The following is a 27,581-nucleotide window of genomic DNA, read 5'->3' on the forward strand; positions in this document are numbered from 1 at the left end:
TTGCGCTGGTGCCTCAAAATTGATGCGCAAATCTGAGGTGGCGATCTTCCTCCCACCATCTGCTGAAGGTCCGTGGGAATTTTGTGACCCAGCGCTGCTAAGCTGCCATCTTCATCTTTAGTCACCTAAACACCTTTGTCTTCACAGGTGCCCAATCCTACCTTCCCTCAGCATGGATCTTTGCTTGAAGGAGTAATTCAGAGTCTGTGCCCGTAACCAGGCAGCAACCAACAGAATTAGTGGCATAAGTAAAAGCTGCTCCTCTGGGGTGCTGAGTTACACATATTACAAAAGACTAATAACCAATTAAGAGACTGGCAGCCCAGGGCCCTTCACGTACACAAAATACATTGTGGAGGGGAAAAGGAAAGGAGGAATGAAGAAAGCCAAAAGAGAAAAATCAAACGCTGGAAACCTGAAACACTGTTATAAAGATTTATAATGCGTCACCAGGGAAAAGATGTACAAAACAATGTAAAGAGGCTAGACTGCACTCGGTTTGCATTAGTACCTTGATTAAAGCCAAACTGTAAGGGACAATCAAGGGCAAAGCTTTGATTATTCATATTGCCATTTCATTCAGCAACAAAATCAAGGATGAGTGCAACTATGTAAGAAATAGCTAGTCATAATCTCATTTCAAGGCACTTTTTGAATCCTTCCAAAACATCAGTTTCTTCATTATCAAGCCTAACAAAGGCCAGCTTTCCATCCCATTACTTCTATGAAGGATAGAGACAGTAGGAAAAAAAACAGGAAGAAATCCTCTCAGAAATTTTTCTTAGGCTCATCTAATGGATAGAGTATTGTCACTAGGTTTTGAGAGGAAGGCTTGCTGAGACAAACGGGAACCATCTCCTGTGTCTTGCACAAGAGTAAACTCTTATCTGGCAGCCCTCACATCTTTCCATACCCCACGCCCAAAAATATTAAACAAAATTGCACATAAAAACTTAACCTGTATGCAAGGATTGAAAAAATAGCCCAAATTTTTGTGATTTCCACACACATTTCATTTTACAAACTTGGGATGAGACCCAAACTGGAAAGGCAAGGAAACTATAAGAGAATCCTATTAAGATCTTAATAGGTATGAGTCAAGAGTCTAAAATCAAACAAACATCAACTTCCTAAACTTCCAAACAAAAATGGAAAACTGGAAAACCAGTTTAAAATTCAAGAGGTCTGTAAAGGGGTGAATGGCACGGGATAGTTTAGAACAGCATCCAGACTTGGTATTGCCCAGAAATTACATTCAAATCTAGTTCAGGTTTCCCAGAAACTACCCACTCTGCTATAATTTCCAAACTGAAAAGGCTGGTACACAAAAAGGCAGGACTTTATTAATTTCTTTCCTTGGGGCTCTGGGAAAAATACAGACCAAATTATGATACCATATTCTACTCTGTCTTATGAAGGTGTTGGGTTTTTTTTTTTTTACTCCCTCATGACATCATGATCATCACCAACAGGTCATTCAGCATGAGTATATATGCACATGTGCAGGTTTCTATGACAGGAGGCAAAGTCAAAGGCAGGTCTCTTGTGCTCAAGTAGTTCATGCTAACCACTAGCTCTGTGGAGAAGTCTGCCCTGCAGCTTGGGGCTGACTCCACTCACTCACAGTCTTCCCAACAATTGTACAGATGCTACCGAGCAACGGAGCTGCCTCATCAGGCCTAAATCCCACCAACCAGGCTTGGCACCTGTCAAATCAGACCTGGCATATGAGCAAGACCTCGTTTTCTAACAAGAAAGTCCACTTCAACGGAGGGCAAGACAGCGTCTGTAACACTGCTAACTGCAATGCAAAGCTCAGCTGAGCAAAACCAGACCTACACAACAGCTGTACAGTAGTTTTAGACTGGACTCCAGCACAAGTATCAGAACTCTCCTTGTAATGTTATTTTAGGATCTCCAACACACCTCACAACCCAACCTGGATTATGGGTGTTAAGCGCTAGTCAATGAAAAAAAAACCATGCAACAAGAAGTGACCCTGAACTTGACAGCTCTGAAAACAACTTACATAGAAGGAGTACGTGAGATGCAGAGCAATAGTCATCACATATGAACATACATGGATTTCTGTCTGAGTGCACATGCACATGCCTCTGCATGAGAGACAGAGAACGTGCACACACTCACACACTGAAAGTTTCTTATGATTAATTAAATTTAGTAAGCAGTCATCAGAATCTGCACTTAACCGAGCAGTTGAGTCTAGGTTGAATCAGCAGATGAGTCTATATGGGGGCATGGAAAGAAGTGAAAGTATTAGACTATTTCAAATTAATTAGACAATATGATCAGCCCAGGAGCAGCACTGCATTCCTAAGCAGATGAAAACAAGATGACATTTGCTCAGGTAAGAAGCTGGCACACGAGCAGATGCAGCCAGCAAAACTGGATTCAATGAAGAGAAGGGGGGGAAAGAACTGTAAAAGGTCCCAAATGTAGAGAGCAGAAAATTCAACTTAAAGCTGTACGAAGAGGAAGGCAATAAACAGTTTCAGAGATGTTGATGATGTGGCCAGTGACAGCCAAGGAAAGCACTCCCAAGACTTCTTTAAAAAAACAAAAAACAAACAAAAAAAAAAACCCCAAAACAAAAAAGCAAGCAGGTGAATTACATGCTAGAACTATAGAGAAGTGCAAGAACTGTGGGTAAAACAATATTAGCAAATAGTAAGTTCACTGAGAAAAAAACCCAATCGTTTTGATTGTCCCAAAGTACTGGCAAACTAGTGACAGGCAAGTGAAATCAGATACATATCCAAGGGGAAGAAGGTGGAATCACCTCACGCTGGTTACATCTCTCACAAGGATGAAGGAAATGCACATTCAGCTCCTCTTCTGCCTGGCAGGAGTTGCACCTACACCTTCCAAAGGAATGACCCAGTCCAAATACCAGGTGGCAGAAAGAGCAGAGCTGGCCCGCCCTGCCTAACAAAACCAAAGTGTCCACCTGAAGCGGGGGCTGTCCGCCCCCAAGCCACCAGCCTCCTTCTGCAGCAGTAAAGCACAAGGGGACTTTGCCGGGAGGGGGAACTGAAAATACCCCTACCACACAGCCAGCAGCCCCAGCACTCTTCCAGGAGGGATGCGTCTAGGAAAGAGAAGGCTGAGAGTTCAAAAACGGAGTCGTAGCTAGCGAAAACATACAGTTTGGTGAGGAGTGGAAATACTGATCCAGGCTCACAGCAAAGTCCGTACCTCCTGGGCAACCACTGCTGATTTGCAGTGCATCGTACAGATGTAAAAGCAGCTTAGCAAAAAAAAAAAAAAAACAAACCTAACAGACATTATACGGTGTTTGCAATTTGAAGGGCAAACTTAATGTTACGGGAGACAAATCCCAAATTGTAATCAGAGACAAAATAATCAGGTACAATCAGATTTGTCTTTCTTGAGACTTGTAGCCCAGCAGCTAACCCTTCTTCACAGCTTTTAATATAATTCCCTAGTAATTGTGACCTATCCCAAATCGCCATTATTCACCTCAAGTGGGTGTCATACCTAAAATTCGGCAGATTTACATGGAGTTTTGCTTATGGAGGGGCCTTCCTTTCAACTGCGAAAAGCAATACAAAACCATGACAGACCTGAAATACCTTTTCTTTTAGAAACCCAATCTACAATTCCAATTGGTAAAGACACCTCTTGTGGCACAGAGACAGACAAGGATAATGCCCCACTCTTGAAAGAATACATTAAGCTGCACTACAGATTTCAGCAGAAATTAAATTTAATAGCAGCCAGAGTTCTGAAAATGCCTGTTAAATCCAGTAAAATGTGGTATCTCACTATAACCCAGTTCAGGAGGCTCTTACAAAACCAGCACTTTCAGGGAGCGGTAATGTGAGCAGAACTCCATAGGTTAGGTGATTTAAAAAATTCTATATGAAAAGGAAGTCGAGTCAATGAAGGGCCAGCCTTGCTCCCGCACATTACGAAGCCCTGGCAGACAGCACAGCAGTTAGCCTCCTGTAACACCTTCGCTGTTGACTCATTTGTGAGTCATCGCGTTTTTAGCAGAGACATCACGTTGCAATTCTGTTGTTAGGAGCCAGAGACATTCTGTAAGAAACAATGTATGAGCTTTCAGAGCTGATTCAGACCTGTGTGCAGCAGCAGAATAATAATAAAGTGCCGGCATCCGTGTCTCCCCTTCTCCCCCCCAGCCTATCAAGTGCTCTGACTGCTGGCTTTATATAAGCAGAGGCACTGCCATTTTAAAGCTGATGATTTTTTTTTGTTGTTGTTTTTAAATGTTTTTGCAGATTTTTTTATTGCCAGGTTAATTTCTAACCAAGCCTTTAAAAACCCAGTAAATTCCCCAGACCTATTGTACTCATTTAAACTGCATTACCTGTGCCCCATATTATAATATTTTAATTAAACAAACTTAGTTGCTGGAAGGTAAAATTAAAAAAATAATACTTTACAGCGTTTATCAGAAAAAAAAAATCACCTGAGTTGGAAGCAAGAAAGAAAACACTGGAACGGGTTGCCCAGAGAGGTGGTGGAGGCTCCAGCCCCGGAAACATTCAAGACCGGGTTGGACGGGGCTCTGAGCAACCTGATCTAGTCAGCAGTGTCCCCGCTCACTGCAGGGGGCTGGACTAGATGACCTCTAGGGGTCCCTTCCAACCCAAAACATTCTATGATTCTATGGTTCTAAGAATTGCAGAGTTGTTTGGACTTCATAAATATAGATAAACAGAAGTCAAAGGAGGTATGTCAAATTGCACCTAGAAGGCCATGGTAGAACTGTCCACCTTCTTTATAGGAAAAGCAAATGCAGACCAGTCTCAATCCTAAGAAAACCCTGAACAATAAAAGCCAGTTTGGAACTGGTTGGGATTAGCACTCTCTCATGAAAATGCAGACAAATGGAATGCTAACAAATGCCAGGTTCCCAGCTGTTCTTGACATTTCCCCAATGTTTATAGCATTCTTCTGGATGCTGTACATTTCTGTGATTAGGAATAATTGACTACTTTGCAGCATAAAATAACACCAATTTTGGCTTTAATGGGAGCTGTAACACAGAGCACCGCGTTTTGTTGCACGATGCACTACAATCTCCTAGGCTTCAAGAGATGAAGCAGCCTTTTTTTGATAAGGCCTTTAAATCACAGAAAGGTCTTCCCATTAAAAAAAAAACCAAACTTCTCACGTTTAGATGTCAGAAAAATACGTATAAAAATATTAATCAACACATTGTGAGGCCCAATTTTACCAGAAATAAAAGCAGTGTCTCACAAGACAATTTGGCTGGATTCTCAAGAAGCAGTCCATAAATGAGCAATGAACTGCAGTCCAAACATAGCTTTAATGCTTGGGAACAAAAGTCCTAAGGACTTCCAGTAATATTTATGTTCTCCAGAGCCAAAACCCTTTCAGACTTTGAAGCCACTTAAGGCAAGGCAAAAAAGATGCACTTAGGCAGAACCGAGGTGCCTATGCCCACTACCGCACCACGGAAAATCCTTCTCCATTGCTGCCTCCTAAAATTCAGTTGCCTAAGCAACTGTGATCAGGACTTGTAAACCAGGCAGGGAACAGGCACAGGGAGCCCTATCGCACATCTAGGAGTTAATGGTTGGCACAAAATGCACAGATGGCTGTGCCGCCTCTAAAACCCAGACGGCAGAGAAGGAGCTGGTAGCCTTTTATCCAACCAATGAGCAGAGGAAAGAAAAAGAAAAACACAGGCTGCAGGCTCAGTTTCTTCCTTCAGTTGAAAGGACTCAAGTACGCATCTCCCATCTCCCTGCTACTCAGACGTCGAATTTTCCTGGGGTAGGTCCGCTTCCACCTCCCCCTCCAGAGCAGATTTACTTCGCGGGCAGTATTTCAAAATTAATTGCTTCAAAAGACAAAAAAGAAGATGCCTTTGTAGTGCATCAGTTAGGCAGTCACCTGGCAGAAGAAACACTAGGTGAAAACCACAGAGCAAAGAAAGCATGTGTGCTCTAGGTTCTGCCCATATTGGATGCAAGGCTGACACAGCTGGCCCTTAAAGAACTCCAAATATTGTAAGATTCTTGTACTTTTGAGGGATAATTCAAAACACTTCATCATTGTAACATAAAATAAATTCCTGCACAGGGACGTGAAGCTTTTCTGCTCAGTTGCTCAAGGCCAGAATGAAGGCTTAAAATAGCCATTGCTGACTCACGCTACTTCCCACAGACCTGTAAAGGGGTGAAGGATCCAAATGGATTTCTACCATGCTAAAAGTGCCTGTAGGCTTGGATTTACATGGAGGTGTCACCAAACATTGTTAGGAGTTCTTTCACAAAACATTCTTCACAAAAAAGTGCTGACTGCATAAACTAAAATTTCCACAGAGACATCAGTTTTGATCATCAATCAGTTTTGATTAAATTTTCATTGGAAGTATTTGTCTAAGCTGATTATTCTGACCTGGATTTTTCGTTGAAACAAATAGGCAGAAGGATTAAGCCAAACCATTAGAGAAGTCGCATTTAACACTCATGTTCAGATTACTCTTGTGCCTTCTTCACTACCCAGTCCAGGGAAAATTTAACTATTTAGATGAACTGGAATTGCTACAACTGGAAACCCTAGACTACATCTAAATTAGCATAGTGTGGTACAATAGGATTGGAGCCTTGGTGATGAGGACCTAACATCTCCCCTATACATGTTTCCATAGGTCTTACTTCAGACTAGCTGTAGTCCTGTTTTCTGGGCTGGGCACCCATGAAAAGTTGGAGTACAGTAGATGCATTCCAGAGGTGTGTGTAGCTTTTTACTTTCATCCAACACAATACAAGTTTACATGCTCTGAGATTGCTCTGCAAAGTATGTTGCAGAGTCTTAAATAAGGAATAATCAGGAGATTTGATTCGGAAGTGCTGTCATGATGTGAATTACAATGTTACTGCAGATGCACATCTACGAGACGAGCTCTGCTGTTCACAGAGCAAGAAAATGAACCCAAGATTTCTAAGCAAGCACCCTACTACTCAGTGGGGTACACTCCAGAACTTATCTTGATCACCATTCAAAAGATCCAAGGGCTTCAAGTGTTATTGCAATACAAAAGAGAAACAAGTGGTAGAACTTCCATATTTTCATGAGAGACAATTCTCATTTCTCTGGACAGCTTAGCTGTTATTGCTATATTACCATTAATACCAAATACCAGGAAAGACGAAAAACCGATGTTGCCAACTCCTACAAAAGTCTCCATCTTTATTAAAATTGCAGTCCTGAAGGCATGTGATTATGTAAGAATCTTGGGTTTCATTTCACAAAAAATAAAAAATTCTTCCCCATGCAGAGAAAAACTTGAAAATGTGTCCTCTAAAAGAACAAAAGCCAGAAGGCAAACAGAAAGAAATTAAACTGAATTTTTTCAAAGAAGATCTCAGCGTTTTCAAGGCAATCTCATGAATTTGATGGAAGAATGATTCTTCTTTGGACTATTTGTTGTCTCTGTAACAACAAGATTCCCCCAGGGTTTTAACTCCACTTCCTTCACACATTATAAACTACAACATCTCTGGCCTCACCTCGTTAGTTAGAATTAGCTAGGATGCTCTTGACATTGTACAAGGCAAAGGCTGTTGCCTCCTAGGCAAAGGGCATAAGGCCAGTAAGTCCAACCCATCCACTCTGCAACAAGGACAACTTGGATCCTTGGGAAGATGCCATGCTAGAGATGCCTGAAGTGTGGCAGGTCTCAGCCTAAGCCTGCGCCTGAATATCTGCTTGCATGTATTCAATACAGGCAGTAAAAAGAGTCTCAGCATGTTCTTAGATATAGAGCCACACTTGATTGACAAACATGCCCCAAGGGGGCTTGGCTCCACTAGCAGAGCCTCCAAATTGGTACTGGCACATAACTAACCAGATTTGCTTGTCCCTGGTTTTCTTGCTCAAGAGGGTGGTGGGTTTTGCCATGAAGTAATACATCTGATTTGAGAATTAATAGATTTTGTAACTGCAGTCACCAAGCTGGACAGCTTCCAACCAATGCCAATTTGATGCAGAATCTGAATGTTTCCTATCATTTGCCTTATGCAAGGGAAAACTTTCTGTAATGCCATTTCCGAGCTGCACCCTAGCTTACACAGGATACGGAAAACAATCCCAGCGGCTGTGACACGTAAGTAAAAGGAAAGCTATGAAGGACTTTCATATGTTGGGCCGAATTGGGTTAAGGATACAGTATTTCCCAGATTATATGCAACATATAAATTCCACTTACCGAAGTTTTTCCTTCATGATTACCGTCTGGGTAGTGTGGGTTAAGCTGAAAAAGAAAAGAAGTCAGGTACTATCTTGATAGCTTTTAGACATTTCAGAACTCAGGGGAGAGGGGTTGGTTCAGTTCTCTATTATGTACCCACCCTGCAAAAGGACGGTGGAGTATTTAGAAGCAGTATGAGAATGAGAGTGTAAGAATTACGGATTCAATTTCTGACTGACTTAACTGGTTATGTCCTCACTTCAAAAAAAGTGCAACTTGCAGTCAATCTTTTTAACTCAGGAGAGGAATCTCAAATAATCAAAATTAAAAAGAATGATGGAAAAAGCACAGATAGTTACTAATCTAAACATGGCAAGTTACAGTCACCCGCACATCCACATGCAACCGCTTCCAGGACTGACCTCGAGCAGATATATTGAGATAAAAACTACGTGCTTCACGTCTGCTGAGATTTTACAGGAAGACAGTGAACTCAGAATAAACACAGCTTTGAAAGAGGAATGACAATGCCACTGTAGACAAGTATTTAATTACCCTGTGATTCTGTTTAACCGCTATTAATGGGGATAGTATTTTCTGTGTTATACCAGGATTATCAAGCATTAATTAATAACTAAAGCAGTGTGAGAAGCTTGGACGAAAGACACTACATAATAGCAAGTTTAAAGTATTACTATTTAACAGCATTTAATATGATTTTATTTTTGACAAGGGAAATATGTAGACTAGAAGATGAGGGATTATGTAGGCAGATACATACTCAAATAAACAAACACACATACACCCACACACTGGCTGCACATGAAACCTTTCAAGATTTGACTTAGGTAATGGAAAAATCTTGCCTCAACATTTACCATATTCCCTGACATAGGATGTGCCTTCATAGCATTGAAAATGCTGAAGTGAAATTATTAGTTATATAAGGTAATTTAGTTTTTAAGCAACGATAGCGTGTATACATCTTACAGATAAGTGCAGTCATTTTCTTGGCTTAAATTTGGCATTACCACTGTGGAAAGAGCCAGGAATGAATTGCAGAGGGCAAGCTAAACAAGTCCCAGTAAAACTTTTGAATATCACATCATCGTACATCCAACATTACACGGAAAACTATTGTGAAGGGTTTTTATCAAGTTTATAAGGTTTTATTAATACTGTATCACTTATATCCCTTTACACAAAAAAGCCAATCCTCTCTAAATCATGAGCCGGGAGAAAGGAGGAAAACTTTTAGATGTTCCTAAAATTGCTGAAAATACCTTCCCTCTGTGTCATGACTTGATGTGCTAACACAGAAATGATGAAAGGTTTATTCTCCTGTCTTCATTTCAGTGTTTGCATTAGCCACTGTGTTACCCTCACAAATCTAATTTAGAGAGCCTGCTTTCCTCCCTGCATTGACACCTATCCCAAATCTTGCATTTGCTCCTCCACAACATTCTCACACAGTCTCCTAGCTCCAACTCCCACCTACTTCTGTTATACAGCAACAGGAATGGGAGATGAACACTGAACAACAAGACAACCAGAAGATATACATATATACATGCGTTTATGTATACAGCTATATGTAACTGTTTTCATATAATTTTGGTTTCTTCCTAAGTTCTCACGCTTCTTTCAGCATTACCATTGTTAACCTGACACCTCGGGATAATTCTAGTTGCCCAATTCCAACTGCCAGGGTCAGCTCTGGACCTTTGGTCCTCACCAAGAACAGAGCAAATGACCAGGCAGTGCTCCTTGGTCGCAGCCACACACAGCGGCCTTTCAGCACAGCTGCAGAGAAGGTACAGAAGGGCTGAATTCAATCCTACCTTCAGATTCTGCTGGTTGTAAGTAAGCAAGAAAAAGTCTGGGTCATCTCAGGTTTGTCACTAGACTCTCAGCACAGAGAACTGTGCACCAAGGACTGGATCTTCAAATGGAATAAATCTATGCTGTTTCATTGACGGGCCCGAGTGAATACAGTTGTCTACCCACTACGAATTAGGACTTGAATTCTGCTATTCTTCAGCTGTTTGCTTTTAACATAATGATGCTTTAAAAAAAAAAATATATAGCAACAACAGGAGAAACTAGGAAAATTCTTCTCCCACTCCACTTCTCGCCTACTTTCAAACTGTCTAAACAGATTGCCCTCACATTTCCAAAACAGTTCACTGGTGGACAGAAGCTGAGGGAGACAGCAGGCTCAAATGATAAATAAAGAGCACCCTTAATGATATTTTTTCTTGCCCCACCGTAACAGAAATAATACAACTAAAAAGATGTTGTTTAGAGGAAATTTTGAGATGCTGACACTGAACTGTAAACACGACGGAATGCAGTTTTAGGGCTGATGTTCATGGCCCCATTTTTAGCTGTGCTGAGCAGCTGCCACTTCCATTTTCATTTCAGGTGAGGTTGTTGGTGCTGAGCACCTCTGAAAATCAGACTGTTAGCTATTATCCCATACTCTATTCTCCAGGTAGAGAGGCATAAATCTTGTAGTGTTGGATGTCATATTACACCTCTTCTGAGTCCTTTTCAATACCCGAGTACAGCAGGATGAGCTAAGGACACAGTGGCAGTCTTAAGACTCAAAAATCTATTGCTTTTTCTGATTTATGTAACATCACCTATGTGTTCTTCAATAAGCCTCTTAAACAAAAGAATCCTTGAAAATAACATTAATAATCTTTTCCCTTGTTGCTAATGAAATCAAGTAAAATTCTTGGCAGGTGTTTAGAAAGTAAGAACACTACACTAAAATGGGCCTCGTTTAAGCTCAACCATCTTCAAGCTTTTTTGTGTCATTGGACGTGTTGAAGTCGCAATGTTACTGAAGTGCAGCTGAAACACAGTACTGTATATTTCCATGAAATGCCACTGGAAGGTGCACGCAGTCAATACACAGTAAGAACACAATGCATTGTAAACCGCAGAGCTCAAGCAACTGTGATTGTATGTATCATTATTGTAATAGCTTCATTATATGTTGGTTGGCTGGGGTTTTTTTAGGGTATATCTCCAACAGCTTCTTTTCCACTGCAGAATAATCCAGCAATCCTAACGCTCCACTGCTTCATTTTCAACAAACTTAGGTACAGCCATTTTTCATCTTTCCATGGATGGGAGAGAAAAAAATGTCACAGCTTCCTCATGGCTGAAAACTAAGTTTCATCAAAAACCTTGAAACTCACTTACTTCACATTGTGGCACGCTCGCCAGACTCCCTATGATATCCCAACACCTACCCATCACGTAAGGGCACAGACCCTAACCACCCGAGCAAACGGCAGTCGCTATACGGCGGTAAGGGAGGTGCAGTCGACACCACGTAATACAGACTGCGTTAGCAGAGAGTAACTAGGGAAGGGCAGAGGAGAATCCACATCAGTGAAGCTGCAAACTGGCCACCTGACAGTATCTGTGCTCGTCCTTCACCCCGCTGCCACATAGGCAGCCAGCTTTTTTTTTTTTTCTTACATATCTCGCACTTGGGTGAGGCTAAGGTAATCAGCGCTCCCAGCTCCAATGACAATGATTTATGAGACCAGCAACAATTAATCTTTTCCAGTTGCTTCTACATACGAACCCAGACCCAGCTCTACACATCCTCCAGTCTATATAAAATCTCCTTAACTCCAGCAAATGGGGCTACCCCCTCAACTTTTCTTTGACATCACGGCACCATGGAAGATAGTACGGTTTCACACACACAGGCTGACAGTGCGCACTGACTTAGGTGCTGCATGAGCTCTTCCTTATGCTAAGGCCCTACCAACAGATAAGTACCACTGTAACCATAAATGCAATTTGCACAATAAGAGTACATAGGAAGTATCTGGGACCTCAACTTGTCTTGGGCTCAACCTACTGAGGAGAAGAGAGCTTGGAAGCAGCCTAGCAAACCTGTCAGGAGACAAGGACAGTCAGTGCCATGAGATGGCCACCACCACACAAGATCGTGTTTATAAACACTAAAATAATCAACAATTTTGGCATTTGTAGAAAGATTTGCAACTAAGGAGGAGATAATACGTTCTTTAAATCTAAACAGAACTTGCATTTATTTGCATACTTTTCTAAGAAGCCAAATTCCCAACTCACAATCTACAGAGGGTATCTGCAAGAGCCTGAAGGTTAGTATCAGCATTGCAGGTGGCCCTCCTGGGTGTGTAAAAATGAAAGTGTCTTAGATAGATTTCATGTTTAGCCTTTGTACATGGTGGCATGTAAAAAGAGTAGACGTATGAATGCATACCTATACCAATATACTCTTACTGTGGGAGCACCAGAAGGCCCCCAGTAGAGACACACATAACAGAAGCCAGCTTTTACAGGTGGAAAACTGAGGTATAAACAAAGTCTTTAACCATTTCTGGTTAAAATTATTAGGAAGGGCAAAGAATCTCATTCCTGAATTTTTGCCTATGCCCCTCAAAATGTGATCATCCTCCTGTAGAGTTTGCGTAGTAAGAAAACAAGATTCACCTATGTGTGTTTGTGTGTTACTTCTGGTATTTGGTCCTCACAGTTTGCAAGTGTCCTGCTAATCCTGAGAGGTATCCTGTTAGATCGAGTTCCAGAAGTCCCCAGGCTCCGTCATCTCTACTCATTAAAGCCTGTCAAAGTTACATCCTAAAGCTTTCAATACATAAGACTTTAACACTGCATAATGTCCTGTGGTTCTACTATTGAGCAGAACAACTTCTCACTAATATGTTATTCCTGGCTTTCATTTTACTTTTGCATCTTCACATAGTAAGGTATGGCTTTACAGTCCGACAACTGAATTATATAACCTCTGTCCATACTGTGGACAGTTTGACGTTTCACTTTTATACTGAGCGCTGCTTTCCTAAGACAGAGGAATGCACGGAAAGTACCCAAACAGGCTATTTTTGGACTCTCTTAATTAAGAAGGAGAGCAAGCAGTTTGGGGAAAGAAACACCCATGCTGATTTTAATCAAATTTTGTTGACTAGGTAAAGGATATTTAAAGCATCTCGTCAGGGAAAGAATTAGATTGCCAAATTTCAGCTAAAGGAGTGTTTTAACAACTTGGTTAAAACCTGCATTTATGAAGGAAACCCTGACAGACAAAGAGCAAAAGGATCCAATTCACCACGCATAAACAGTTCCCATTTCATTTGATAACCAGGCTGTTAACACACAGCCTGTTACCCAATCAATGAGGGCAAGCGTTTCAGAAAAAAAAAAAAGCCGCCACAAAAGAAAAAAATCCGCTTCTCAAATCTTTCATCTTCATTAGGCTTGCTTTGTTCTTTGTTAATGTCATACTGATTAGCTTTCGATAAATCTAAAGGACTTTTGCACAATTTCAAAGACTTCAATGGTATTCAAAGGACTTTTTGTCTTACTAACTTGCTGGAGAAAGACTGGCTACGACGCTACCTCGATAAACCCCATTCAACGCTGCCACAACATTGGCACAAAGTTCCTGATAATCATCATCTGAGGAAAGTTTAAAAAAATCTTAAAAGGCCTTTTATTTCAGGATTGTGTTTTGCTGCTGTTTTGCCTATGAGCCGTGTCTTAGCAGATCCAACGAGTTTCCAGGGAGCGCTGAATCTTTTTGTCTGCTCCAGGCCCCCATGCTGCACAAGCAGAGGGAAGTGGGCAGGGACAGCCATCCCTGCGGGGGGAGCTGCCTGTTAATCCAAAACTGGGATCAGAATCAGCTCTGACACCTTCCTATCCCAATTATTCACCCTCATCATAAGACGAAAGGATAGGTCGTCTTGATGGCATTTTTAGCTGCTGTATAAGCAATGGCAGGCCAGTGCCTTGGTATGCCTAAATCACCACTGATTTAAAGGTCTTGCGTCAACAGCGTAAGCTAGAGCTGCCACAACATGTAGCTCTACGTTAGGCCAGGACAGGTCTAGGCTGGGCATTAGGAAAAATTTTTTCACCAAAAGGGTTGTTAAGCATTGGAACAGGCTGCCCAGGGAAGTGGTCAAGTCCCCATCCCTGGAAGTATTTAAAAGATGGGTAGACGAGGTGCTTAGGGGGACATGGATGAACAGGTCAGATATGGGTGCTTAGGGACTTGATGATCTTAAAGGTCTACTCCAACCCATGATTCTAGGAGAGAGTGGTGACTGGAAAATCCCTTTGCTTCTACCACGATCAAGGGCAGAGAACGTGACCACCCACCGACGCCTGGTGCTTGGTCCCACACAGCCATGTCCCATCCTGCAGAGGAAGTCAAAAGAAAGAAAAATGCCTAAGAGACCGTTTAGTCTAACCTGAATGCTGGGCCATTACCTCAGTATGAGCTTCGGCGGCTCCATGCCAACATGTGCTACATGAAAAAGCATCCTCATCTCTTCAAAGGTTATGTTCTAAATATTAATCTCCCATTTGCCTTTCAGTGGTTCTCCCAGAAATAACTAGTGATGATCGAATTAGACATTACTGAAATTTCTACTGTAAAAAAAAAACAAACAGAAAACCAAAACACACACACACAAAAAACCCCAACAATTGAAAAAAAAAAGCAAGGGAAGCCTAAACCTCCATGAAGCATCAAAAATAAAGAGGCATAAATACAATTGAATAAAAGCTTCTTAAGTAATCTTGAAATAATAAGCAAAAAAAATGCACTGAGGAACAGACCACATGTCTACATTTGCTGGTTTAGAACATATTAAAATGCAATACCAGCAGATGTTGAATTTTTAATAACAGAAGCAGACCTTATAATGACTGAACGACAAGAAATGCTGTGTTAACGGCTTCACACTTCCCTTCTTCCTAAAGCTCCTACGTATACCACCATGGCTCAAATGCAGCTCAAATGCAGACAGGACTGAAAAAGCTTAGCTGCACACAGGCTCACAGGTCACTACTACAAAACTACCTGGCTGGGGGGAAAAAAAAAAATCCTTCCTCTGAGATCCAGATTTCTGAAGGAATCTGCACACTGACAGATGCAAACGTTGTTCCTAACTTTTGCCGAAGTCAAGACAAGTCAGGTCAAGAAATTACCTTCCCAAGATTCTTAAAAACCTTAGAAAATCTAGATCTGGGGTTTGCTATATAGGCAGCTTCTAACTCTGTCACTTTAAAAAGCCACATCCAAGTCTGAGGAACAGGTCAGACTGGCTCTGTAAATCAGTAATCCATCCTCCTCCTCCTCCAGTCTCTGGATCTCTTCCATCTCTTCATGCATAGCTGTAAATTGTCCTTCACTCCTTACAAGAGCTTTAAAACAAAACCACACTCCTCCTATGAGACAGTGAAAAATAGAAATAAGGCTTACAGTGCTGAGTTCACCCTGTCACCTTGGCAAGCTCTTTTTCTTACAAGAACCTTTAATCACTGAGCCCAACAGATAGAAACTAATCAGAATGCTGTATTAACATTTAACGAAGAGACTGGAAAAAAACTGAGGATTTTGAAGCAATCTCCAGGTAAGGCGGTCCTGCAGTACCAACCAATTAAATGTGTGGCAGATGCGTGAAGGCCTTGGTGGATGCTGCCATCTCCTGGTACCTTCTCCGGTTTGCAAACTGTTATCCTTGAGCAAAAGGTACCCGCACATCTTAAACAAGGCCATTTTTATCCAGTTATTTGCCTTACTGTTTCTAAAGGCAGGAGGAACCACAGAGCATTTACCACTATGCTCTCCTCCTCTACATGAGCTGTAGGATCAGTGAATGAATACATTTTTCTGCAAAGGCTTGCTTTCACATCACCCCAAAAAATACCACTGGCAAACAGTGTTCCCTTTTTGCTTTCTGAACACAGATGATCTCTGTCAGCAGTTCAATTTCCAAAAACTGGATATCAAAGGCCTAAATTAGGCCTCAACTATGGCCTTCAAATATTCAATCTCAGTGGCCTTAATAAAGCATCCTATGCAGTACTCCATTTTCCACAGCAGTTTACAAAGGTGAAAGAAAAATAAGTCCATAAAACTACAGAGAAAGTTTCCCCAGGGCTCCAAGGGGTTAATCTGAGTTTATAGCCTCAAGTTTAAAAAAAAAATATGAAAGGGAAATCAATTCTTAGTTGATGCCGAGGATACTATTACTCATACAAGCATATAATCTTTCTTAAAATCTCATTAAACACTTTGTTTTCTACTCTTGTGGCAGCAAGTTCCACTTCTTTACTATGTCCTTTTCAGAAGGCAGGAGAGGATTATTTTCTATGAGTATGAATTTGAACATGCACTTGACTGTCTTCACCATGATCCAAATCAAGTGATGACTACAATGGGATTAGATTTATTATGAACAGCATGGCTCTGTCCACCCAGACAAATGCACGTTATAACGATATATATCATATGGCAGGCTAATATTTTTAGTACTGAGACATAACAGAAATCCATTTAAAAGAATGTAAACCAAGATTAACAGCAGTTCTCAGTTTAAAGGGAATGATGTACATAAGCTTTTCTGAAAAGAAACTTGGGCAATTTTGCCATAAAATTAGAGTGAAATAATATGAGAATAAATTATTCAGGAAAGACGACAGAAATATGAGTCGCTTTTATCAGCCATTGATTCAAGGGTTCTCAGCAAGTGACTTACACCACCACAAGGCAAAATTCAGCTGACGGTCCCACAAGATGAGACCTCTGACACTGGCTTCAGCAGTCCCTGTTAACCCACCCCAACCACTTGTGCCCCCATGCCTTAGCTCAGCGACACTTACAGCACAGACTATTCCCTCTGCCCCGCACGCCGGAGCCTGGGCCAGCTCCACCTCAGGGATGACACACTGTGTCATGGGACCCCAAGCAAATACCTGTGGAAACATGACATTTCTGGAAGCCTACATTGCCCCTGGAGTGCTCTTACCACCAAACTACAGCCTTGGCGAGTTGGCCTGGACTGCCTATTCAGTTTAGGATATTGATATAATTGTCATTTCATGTCCTGTGCATGTAACCCTGTGCTGCTCAGGCCAACTGGCTCCAATCATTCCTACCTTCAGAAGAAACTCCACTGAGCATCTAGTGCTAAAATAACCCCAAAGTTGGAAGTATGTTTCAATGTGGGATTTTAACAAAAGAGTTTAGAACAAAACTCTGATCAGAGCTGATCCATTTTACAGCTTAAACCCTGCACTTCCACTCTTGTGGAAAGAAGAACGCAAACCCTGCAAGAAAGCCAGAGGAGTTTTCCAGTGAAACATGCATCGGGGATGCACAACAGATCGCTACTTCTGCCCAAAGCAGCTAGCTAGTGGACAGCTTTATCTCTGTGACTTGTCCACCATCAGAATATGTGCTGAAGAGCTTGCCATCCCGGCTGTTCTGTACAAGCCATTTGTGAAGTATATTCGCATGTAGAAGTTAAAAGTGGCTGCTGTGGAGGCTTCAGTCCTACAATGGTCAAAGAAGTCCAGGGAATGGCTGCACAAGTGGAAACTGCTAGAGGAAGTACAAACCCATCAGGTCAGTATCTGAGACACCCCTGACCTGTGAGCACACAAATGCTCACGTTCCACTGACTTCAAAGACAAGGTTACTCCCAACAGCTTTACTGAATGGGGGCCTTCATATGAGCAACAATTTGATTTAATGAATGAAGCGCACTGTAAGTCAGAAAAAGTATGTTTGGTTCTTCCATTGCCTCTGAGCTCATTGCTCCAACTTCATGCACTGGCCAACCCGTTCTCACTCTTCTCTTTCGTGTAGAAGAATTTCAGGGCACTGATTACCTTTTGGAACAACACCAATACTCTATGCACTTCCTTAGAAGACACAATAATAATTTGAACCCTTGTTTATGGCCACAATTTTATAGAATCACAGAAGGTAAACACTAAGACTGCCATCTTACCTGCATTATCTTAATTTATTTAGTATAGTGTAGTTAATTCAGTGTTAAATTACCTCACCAGATTTACCGCCATATCTTGGCCAAGGTATCTAGTAACTCTAGTTCAGTCTACTCAGCTAAGTAAAGTAGAATTACCGCAGATTTTTCCTTACAAATTCTGCACTATGATGATGTATGCGTCCACAATGTTTCACAAGAAACTTACCATGATTTATCTATTGTCTAATGCAGTATCTGAGACTATCATGTGATTAGGTATTTGCATATATATTTTGTGATTATTTTTGCAATATCCATCTCACCTGAGAAGTTTAATATGAAATGGCAGACTCACCCTGCATTTCTTGTGTGTGCATATATTTATGCATGGGCATACATATTTCTGTTTAACATCCTCACACAACAAGTGTTAATAGTTTTGGTACAGATTTTCCAGTTTAGAAATCACAGAACTGGAGCTGCTATACACATGGAGAACAATATTAAATGTGCATGTTTTGGTTCAGCACAATCGATAAGCTGATATGCAGTTCAAAGAGACTTTTATCCCGGTGATTAGAATATTGAAAAGATTAGGTGCATTCATGAGAAAGGCACAGCTGTGTGGTCCCAACCTGCAGCATTTGAAAGGGTGTTCAAGCAAACTGCAGCTCGCTTCCACATGCAGACAGATGGATTTGGGTGCGTTCTACATCATGCACTGAAAAGCCTTTAAAAAAATTCTAGAAGTCTTTGTTACTTTGAAGCATTCAATTTTCAGCTAACCTTATAGCCTCTCTTCATAAATATAAAAATTCAAAATAACTTGGGTCATTTTGCTGTAACCAGGGCTAAAAAAAGAATCTTCTACAGAACTTTTTCTAAAAGACTGCTGACTCTGTGAAGATGAGAATAAAACTTGGCAGCCTGGATCTTAGCTGGTGGCTTAGTGTCTAAATCTCCTGCTAAGGATCTTGCTCAGCTCTTTCGGGTGAAATCAAGCCCTTCTAACACTAATAGCGGAACACCCACTGTCTCCAAAGAAGAGGATTTCTCCTTCCAGTTTTTCAGCTGAGAGTTTGGTTCCACTTCTTTATTATTTCAATGTTTTGGCGATGTCCGAGCCAGTGGCTTCAGGTTTCCAAATGTCGGACATGTAGGAGACACGACCACCTACCCAGATTTCCTGTGTCCCAAGTCTTACCACCAATTAAACCCTTTCTTCAGCATACCCCTCCAGTGCCTTAAGTAATTGTGTGAGAGCATACATGCATCGGATGTGTCAGACCGTGTCCCCAGAATGTGCACAGTGGCAGGGGAATGACAGCGCAGCTATGCGCAATTAGCAAATGTCTTCCACTGGGTCTCCTTTAGCAGCGGGTCTTCCAGGGTAGCTCACCTTCAGCCCATAGTCTGGTAGTAGGGACTAGGTTGCTCTACAGTATTAGCAAGTCTTAAGGAACTTCAAAGCATATTAATGAAAATTAGCCTAAGTAACGCCAAGTGGAAAGAGGATTAGAGGAAATGGTACTACCTGAGACTGTGTCAGAAGTCAGAGGTATCAGAGGACCCTTAGTCTTTGAAAGGTAACAATAGGTGGACGACTGTGATTCTTAGGAACATGGAATTTAGGACTTACACACCCTGACTTCATTCTCTCAAGTTTACAAGAAGTAGATTTACTAGTACTCACCTATATGTTTTGTTTACTGAGCGCCTGCATTGCCTCACTTTTCTTTTTAAATGTACTTACTGTAGTACTGAAACAACTTTATTAGTTTTAAATTCTTGAATTCTCTGGGGCAAGTGTCTTGAATTTTCTTAGTCACCTGATCAACCCCTGGCCTTACCAAGCTACGGTATCCCTTATGCTACAAGGATCAGACGCAGTGAGTCACAAATCGGGCCAGCCAGTTACATCTGGCATAGGAAGCCTCAGAGAAAAAGAGAAGGCACAGCACTGCTCGCACAAGGTACAAGCCTAACTGCGGAGGAGCAAAAGGAGACACCAGGGTGAAGGACACTCCTGCTCATTTTCTGAGACTTGTCCTACGTAACATTCCACTGCAGAAGTCTCCATCGTACACATCAAGCTGATTTACGGGAGGATGAAGTAAGGAAAAGGTCATTATGAACAGTGAATAATCCTGATTTACAATAGCTCAAACTGTGACAGAAATTGTATAATTAGCCAACAACAGAATGCTTAAATGATTTGTGAATTTTGTTTATGTGTTTGTACTTACTATTCCACTCCAGGTATCTGTATCATGGAAGCTTAAACAAAATCAGGTCATGGCAATGTGTGACGCTGTTGATAATCCATACCATGAGTAATCTTCCTGTGCTGCAAGAGCACAGATAAGTGTTCAGTAAGCTTTGCCCAATTGATTTAAAGTTAGCTCACGTGCACTAGGTGTCTGCCTGCCTGTTCATAAATCTTTGACGTGTATGTCTCACTGGTGTGTTGTGCCTGACATGTGAACTGTGTAAAATACAGTTCACAGGCTTTTATTACAGCGGTACGTTTAATATCTCCACCAGCAGGTATTTTACACTTCATAGATACAGAAGCTCATGCTGCTCTCCAGTCACAGCATATCACCCCCGTTCAACTCAAATGCTCTTCCCAGCTCTCGCTCCACTGTGCCAGTTGTACTCTCCACATTACCAGTTTTCCTGATGGGTATTTCCCTTCCAGAGGTAGAAAGGACCTAAGCTCAGGCTCAACATCCAGTGTAGTGTGACACCTCTTCACCTGAAGATTTTTCTCCTGCAAATCCCTGAGTGGATGAGGTATGGTGGGAGAAGGAAGCCCATCAGTCAGAGTGCTTGATGTCTTTCCTGACTCCTCATCAGCCTAGCTAGCCTGAATAAAATCTTTCTGCTAGGAGCATCTCTCACTGTAAGCAGAGAGGAAAAAGGAACCCTCTTTTACGTGGGAGTACTGGTTGCCACTTGAAAATTAGCTATCATTAGCCAATATTAACGGCATGATAATGCCAGCTGGCTTCAGCCAAGACAAAGCATTGCTGCAGTATGGAGGCAGCAGCGTAGAGCAGAGCAGTTAAAAAGGGATGATGCTCTCCGCCACTCAGGCCTATCAAGTTTCTAACTTAACACTGTGAGCTACTGCTAAAACCAATGAAAAGATTCAAATTACGTTCAGTCTTAGATGGAAAACATCAGTATCTGTCCTGGTGGTCCACTGTTTATGTTTTGACATTGGTTTTGTCATAATTAGAAATAAGTAAATGTTTGATAGCTCCTGTTTGCTCTTACTCTGAAATCAGTGCAGGATGTGACAGGAGCTGGAGAGTGAAAGCAGCACCATGGGAATCATAAGGACTTGTCTCCATACAGAAGTTGCACTGCTGTAAACGTAACTCAGTCCAGATACCTCAAGTCTTTTTTTCAGGGATTTCCTACCATACAGTGATTTATAAGTGGTTCTTGTAGCTGTAAATTTTCACACTCATGCTGGCAAGCATAAGTCAAAGAGGCAATCCTGCACAGACTTAACTAAATCAGTGGGGAAAAAACCCTACTTTTCCTTCCACTGATATAACTTGGACACAGACCGGTTCTAACATGGATTAGATACAACTTTAAAAGTTCATGGCTTCTGGCAACCGGGGAAAAATCCAAGGCTCTCCCATTTCATAAACTTGGTATTATCTGCTCTCTTCCAACTTGTCAAAAGTCCTATTTTACTTTTAAAGACAATGGATCCTAAAAGATAGCAAGCTGCTTTCTTGGGGAGTCACAACACTATTTTGCCTTAAAATAAAGTACTAGATAATAACGGGACAAGTCGCAAGATCTTCCTCCTCCTGGACCTTCTGTTCCACCAAAAGGGACAAGATTTCCTCAGACCTTTCTTAATTCAATCGGTTTTTTAGTCAAAAGGCAAGAGCGGAACAGCAGAACACTGCAACCTGCTATAGTCACAATGCACTGTCATGACACCAATGGTCATGACAAGTTTGTCCTTCCCCAGTTTTCTACAGAACACTGAGATGCCTTGGACCACATGCTGGCTGGCTGAGATCAACACACTGAAATTAGCGCCACAGAAACATTTTTTCAAGAAGTCTAGGGCCTGCAGGGAAAAAAAAAAGAAGGACAACTCCTGGAGCTGTTCAGAGTATCTGGTCTAGTGCCTCCACACAGACTCCTTTGATCAAGCTCAATGATTACCTTGCATTCAGTCCCATTCTAAAAGCTTTAACCTGTATATGGCTGCCTGAGCCAGCAAAGAAGGATATTTGACTGATCGCAACACTACTCCAAAAATCAAGGGCAAACAAGAACAGAGAGATAAAAGAATCCAAGGATTTTCAGTGAAAATATGGCGGGTATTTAACAGTGGTGTTTGCCCTGGCTGCCATGACAACAAACAGCAGATTCAGAATTCAACAGCACAGCTGAAATTAAGGTCGTACGTTGTCTTGAACTCACCTACGAGCATCCTGTAGTTCAGAACATTTTCGTTGCAACCCTCAGATACAGCAATACAGCACGACACAGCAATGGACATCCAGCTCTCCCCATTCAGACCTGATGTGAGATCTTTTCAGAGACCTACACCGTGGACCTACCTACTATAGCATTTCTGAATTAGCAGGACATGTGCAGTACTTGGTTAGGCAGCACACAACCACTTGTTTCATTGATGTTCTTACCTCTGCAGCTAAGTAGTTTCCAGTTGCCAGATGCTTAAATCTAAACAAGCTATTCCACTGTCCTGCCCCTCCCCGGCAAGGGTCATGATGGACAACCTAAAAGAAGAAGTAGTACAGGTTTTAATCGTGCTCTTCAAGATAATACTTAGATCACTGACATTTCTTACAGCTCATTACAATTAAAAATATGTAAACTACATTCATTACAAAAAATCTACCACAGAGAGGAATTCTGTGCCCACCATAGATAACAACTACTTACATTTATTTCTTGCCAGGTGCCAGAAAATACTCCTCCTATTACTTTCCATGTTTTCATTAATCTACTCCCTGCAAACATGATGAGCCAAATTTTGCTTTAAAGTGACATGTGAATCTGGAGCTCAAAAAAGTAAGTGGAGCTGCTCTACACTTACATAGGCACTACTTAAAAGCAAAACTCAGACCCCCTTACATGTTTCATCACTTATACCAGCTCTATTTTTGACAACACTAGGAGCTTCTGATACATTTTCATTCGAGTGATAAAATATCACCATATCTTTTGAAATATCCCAGATTATTTCTTTCTCTGCTTGACTGAGCTGTAGGTCATTTGCTACCTTCAAACCTAGCAGTGCATGTCTCTCTTAAGGAGTTATCTCAAATAACTGAAAGTGCAATATACTCTATTCCATACAGTCCTTACTCAGAGGAAAATCAACCGTTTGCCTGAGTGAGGAGCTCTGTTTTAAATGCACAAAGTTTGTTCAGCCCATAAGAACTTTGGGGTATAGGAGTTACATTACTGCAATAGCAAGGGTTTGAGACATACCAGTTTCCAATGTCCCTCAGTTAAACAAAAATGTATTTGCTAGTCATCTCAAAATCACTCGCAATCGGCAACACCTTTATTCAGCCTAACTTGAAACAGATGTTGATGTGCCCTGCTGCAGAAGAACGGACTCGATCACGTTTGTGAGATTTCTTGTCAGTCATGAATTTCAGTTTTCTATATTGCACATGAAGTCAAATATAAACACCCAGAACTCAGGATACGTGAGTGTCATTCGATTGGCTTTGTTAAAATCACACCATTTACGTCAAGTCTGAATTTGACTCTTCACCTCTTTAGTGCAGGTAAATATAGTAAGAAAACATCCTCTCTCCACACACACAGAGCAATAAAGCATCTCTCCAGCGTTCAGCCTACACAAACCGCTTCATAAAACAATAATAGTTATGGGGAGGTGTATGATGATATCAAGAGGCTACGAATGACTCCTGTTGTGGTGAAGTATTTTTACTGAACCCTGGCCTTCAGGTCCTAAAATATTTATAAAAAGAAAACAATACCTCTATTTCCCACAGTGCTTTAGAACTTGTTGCAGAAGTGGCTGACTGACGTAATGTAGTACGAAGGAAAATATGTTGTTTCTTCTCATATTCATCACAGGTCAGAAATTTCTCTTGCTCTGCATGAAACAGCCTAACAACATCTCCCTAATGTAATATGAAAAAGAAGCATTATTAAGTGGCAGGCAAAGAGGCTAGAGTCATCCTCTATATTTGTACTAGCACCAGTGATGTCAACATAGCTGACGTGAAGAAAATATTTATTAGTTTCCTATTGCTGGAGCAGGTGCCAAGCATACAATCTCAGCACCGAGTCTGGAAATCAAATGAAATAATTCAGTCTTGCAGGAGACCCATGCACTTCTGTGAAAACAGAACTTCTTTCAGAGCACCGTAATGAATAGTGGCCAAAAATTTACCTAAAGGTGATTTTTAATTCTAGCTAACTTTACTAAATGGATTTTTTTATTTCTAATCAGTTAGCATTTAGGGAAAGTGAACAGATTTTTCCAACATCGTATTATCCCGTCTCTTCTACTCTGCAACCAAAACCAATGCTCCCCCCCCCCCCCCCCCCCCCCCCCTCCCTCTGCTTCTGCTGGCATCATTTTTGCTTCCTTCTGCCTCTCCCCAAAGCTTGCAACACTATCCCCAAATGGGTCTACACAGATATACCATTTTCCCTTTCAAATTCTTCCTCAAAAACTGCTGGCACCTTGATACCTACTGCAAAAACAGCCAGATGATAATGACAAACGAAGTGTGTTTCTTTAAAATGAAAATGTAAATGATCTCAGGGAGTGATCTGGAGGCATGAAGCTGTGCAATCCCTCAGCATTTAAAGCTACCTTGTCTTATTACAGATATTGTCATCTTTCATGCCTCACTCCCTTCTGTAAGCTTGTTATATCCGAGTTCAGCACCTTTACATAAACTGAAGTGTCACAGCTATTCTGTACAGAGCCCTCATCATTCTGGGCTTGAACTTAGAATCACAGAACTTCATCTTTTCTCACAGATCCTCAGCTGTCTTTGGGAGGGAAAGGGGCTGGAAGCTAGCACAATCCAGACAATTTCACTTAGTAAGACAGTAACACAAAGGAAAAATATTCTGGCTGTTGAAGGACAGTAGTGAGGAATCCTCAACAGCTCCATATAGTCATCATTTCTTCTTTTATTCACCATATAATATTTCTCTACAGTCAAATATGGCATGATTTTTCAGATTCAAAAAACAATTAAAAAATTCATACTTACTCCTTTCAGTACATCATCTCGATAACTACTGAATTTCATGAACAAAGTTATTTTCCAGCTTGTGTTACAGTTGACAGCATTTACCTTTGGGGGAAAAAAAAAAGAAGAAAACACCACAATTATAGTCTTAAAGGGTGTTCTTTTCTTTCTGAGACATTCTGTTCTTCTAAAAGACCACACCACCTCTAGGGTGTCAGGGGACATGGTTCAGCTACCTATCTGTACAGTTCCTAACATGGGTCCTGAAGCTTTCAAGTGTTAATAATAAGGATGTTGATGTTGGAGAAGATTCAGTGGGCAAAATGCTACTCTGTCTGTTGACAGCCTACCAAAGGCAACCTAAAGAGCTGTGGGAAGAGGGCTTACTCTTACATCAGTGGGAGTTTCAGATACTCAAGCAAACCTCACAAAGCTTTCAGTGCCAGGCAGAACTGCGCTGAGAATAAGTATATTTCGTCTTGGTTTTTTGAGGCCAAGCTGGAACCAATGTTTAATACTGGCATCTAGCCCCTGGTGGGCTCATGGTGGGTCTGGTTACCAGTAAAGAACAACATATAATACATCTCAGATCAGCAGTTACCCCTCCTCCCTCCACTGAACTCACCTCTTTGCAGCCAGGGTTATCTAGAAGTTCAATGCTGCTGGCATGTAAAGGCTGCCCTGCATTGACCGGCATGAGAACAACTTTATCTCCCACAACAACCTGGAAGTCAGAAATAAAATGCAATTTAGACCTATGTAATTATCCAATAAAATGAAGTAATGTTACATTTTTAGAAAATTACTCAAATGCATGCTCTAGGAATGGCACTCAGTGAATTTATTTGCAGACAATTCACACACCAGCTCTGTTCTCCTCTGCCTCTGCAATTGCTTGGGTTCAAGATTTCACACTAATGAATCCTCACATTCTCAGTAAGCACGTCGCCTGATTCAGTGGAAACTCCAGATCATGAAATAGATACGAACTTATGAACTCCAAGAGCAGTTCAGTTCATCTAAAAGTTACATTAACTGCTCTTTATCCCATATATACTGCCAACTAAAAGGCAGAGAAAGCTTAGAAAATAATCTGTAGTCAGGCAGCAAGACTCTCTTCCCTCCCTTGCTGTCAGCCAACCTTCTCCTATCAATGCGTCTTTCATTGCACAAAAGCCTTAAAATTTGCCTGTGACAAGATTTCTTTAGCCCAGTGACTCCCAGCTCTGTGGATCATCTTCTGGCAAATGTCATGACAGGCTCGGGAGTTCTGTGATTTAGACTGTATGACTGCAATCTGGAAAGGAACATAAATCACTGGAAATTCGGAGAGAAGGGAACACGCTCCATCCCTTCTGCTGTTACTCCCTAAACGGTGTTGGGAGCTCAGCACAGGCAGCAGGTACATCAGCTGAGAGACCTTCTCTCTATGGGAGGAATTCTTAGCTGACTCCCTGCAAGCAAATCCCCATGCCCTTGTCATTCTTTACCTATATAGACAAGGAAAAACAATATATGAAAACGTCTTTGACCCAAAAAGTGCTTGAGACAGGCATATGGAGAATTCAATTCATACCTGGGAAGGGGATAAGTAATTTAAAAAAAAAAAAAAATTCAATCCACATATTGGTTGGCACTGGGTCCTGATTTGCTTATATGTTGTTCACAGCCATTTTAAGCACACACACACACACACACAAAGACAAGTGGCTACATGTGATTTCTGCTATATGAAATGCTGCGCAAGCCATGCTTTCTTTTGGAACACAAATAAACAAAAATGCTGTCTGCATTCATCAGCACACTTCTATGAAAAAGCAGAGCCCAATTCAGCCTCGTGTAACTTCAATACAGATGAATTTGGCCCACTCATCACAGAGATGAAAAAGAAGGTTGCCTGTTCTTTACCAACACAGCTAAAATAAACAGTAGCAAAAGACAGTGTCATCATGCTCAGACTACACGTAGAAATCCTATTTGATCCAAAAAATGAGAAAAAGTTCAATAATGAAACCAAAATAATAACAAGATGCCTTTAAGATACATTACTTATGCAATACATTCCTGCATGCCATGCTTCACACAGACATTACTTACAGCCCATTTTAAGAAGTTATGACCAGACAATTCATTAATCAAAAAACCATCAGGCTTGCATCCTGCAAAGTGGAATCAGGACTTCAAAATTATTGCAAGTACACCAGGACTATAACCACTTAATTAGTAAGACAGCATATCATTCCACATCTTATTTAAAAAGAAAAGAAAAAAAGGGGGGGG

General features: G+C 41.3%; 1 protein-coding gene across 1 annotated transcript in view; it reads right to left on the reverse strand.

Moving 5' to 3' along the window:
- The window catches only part of ITPR2 (inositol 1,4,5-trisphosphate receptor type 2), a 240,872-nt gene that overhangs the window by 197,504 nt on the left and 15,787 nt on the right, over window positions 1-27,581 (reverse strand). The window contains exons 6-10 of the mRNA XM_035888507.1: window positions 25,927-26,025; window positions 25,323-25,406; window positions 24,066-24,212; window positions 22,731-22,826; window positions 8,249-8,293 (exon numbers count right to left, since the gene is read on the reverse strand). Coding sequence (XP_035744400.1) covers window positions 8,249-8,293; window positions 22,731-22,826; window positions 24,066-24,212; window positions 25,323-25,406; window positions 25,927-26,025 — 471 coding nt within the window. The remainder of the gene's footprint in view (window positions 1-8,248; window positions 8,294-22,730; window positions 22,827-24,065; window positions 24,213-25,322; window positions 25,407-25,926; window positions 26,026-27,581) is intronic.

The sequence above is a fragment of the Egretta garzetta genome, unplaced genomic scaffold, assembly GCF_000687185.1.
Source record: "Egretta garzetta isolate BGI_Z169 unplaced genomic scaffold, ASM68718v1 scaffold81, whole genome shotgun sequence".
In the NCBI taxonomy this organism is placed as follows: Eukaryota; Metazoa; Chordata; class Aves; order Pelecaniformes; family Ardeidae; genus Egretta; species Egretta garzetta.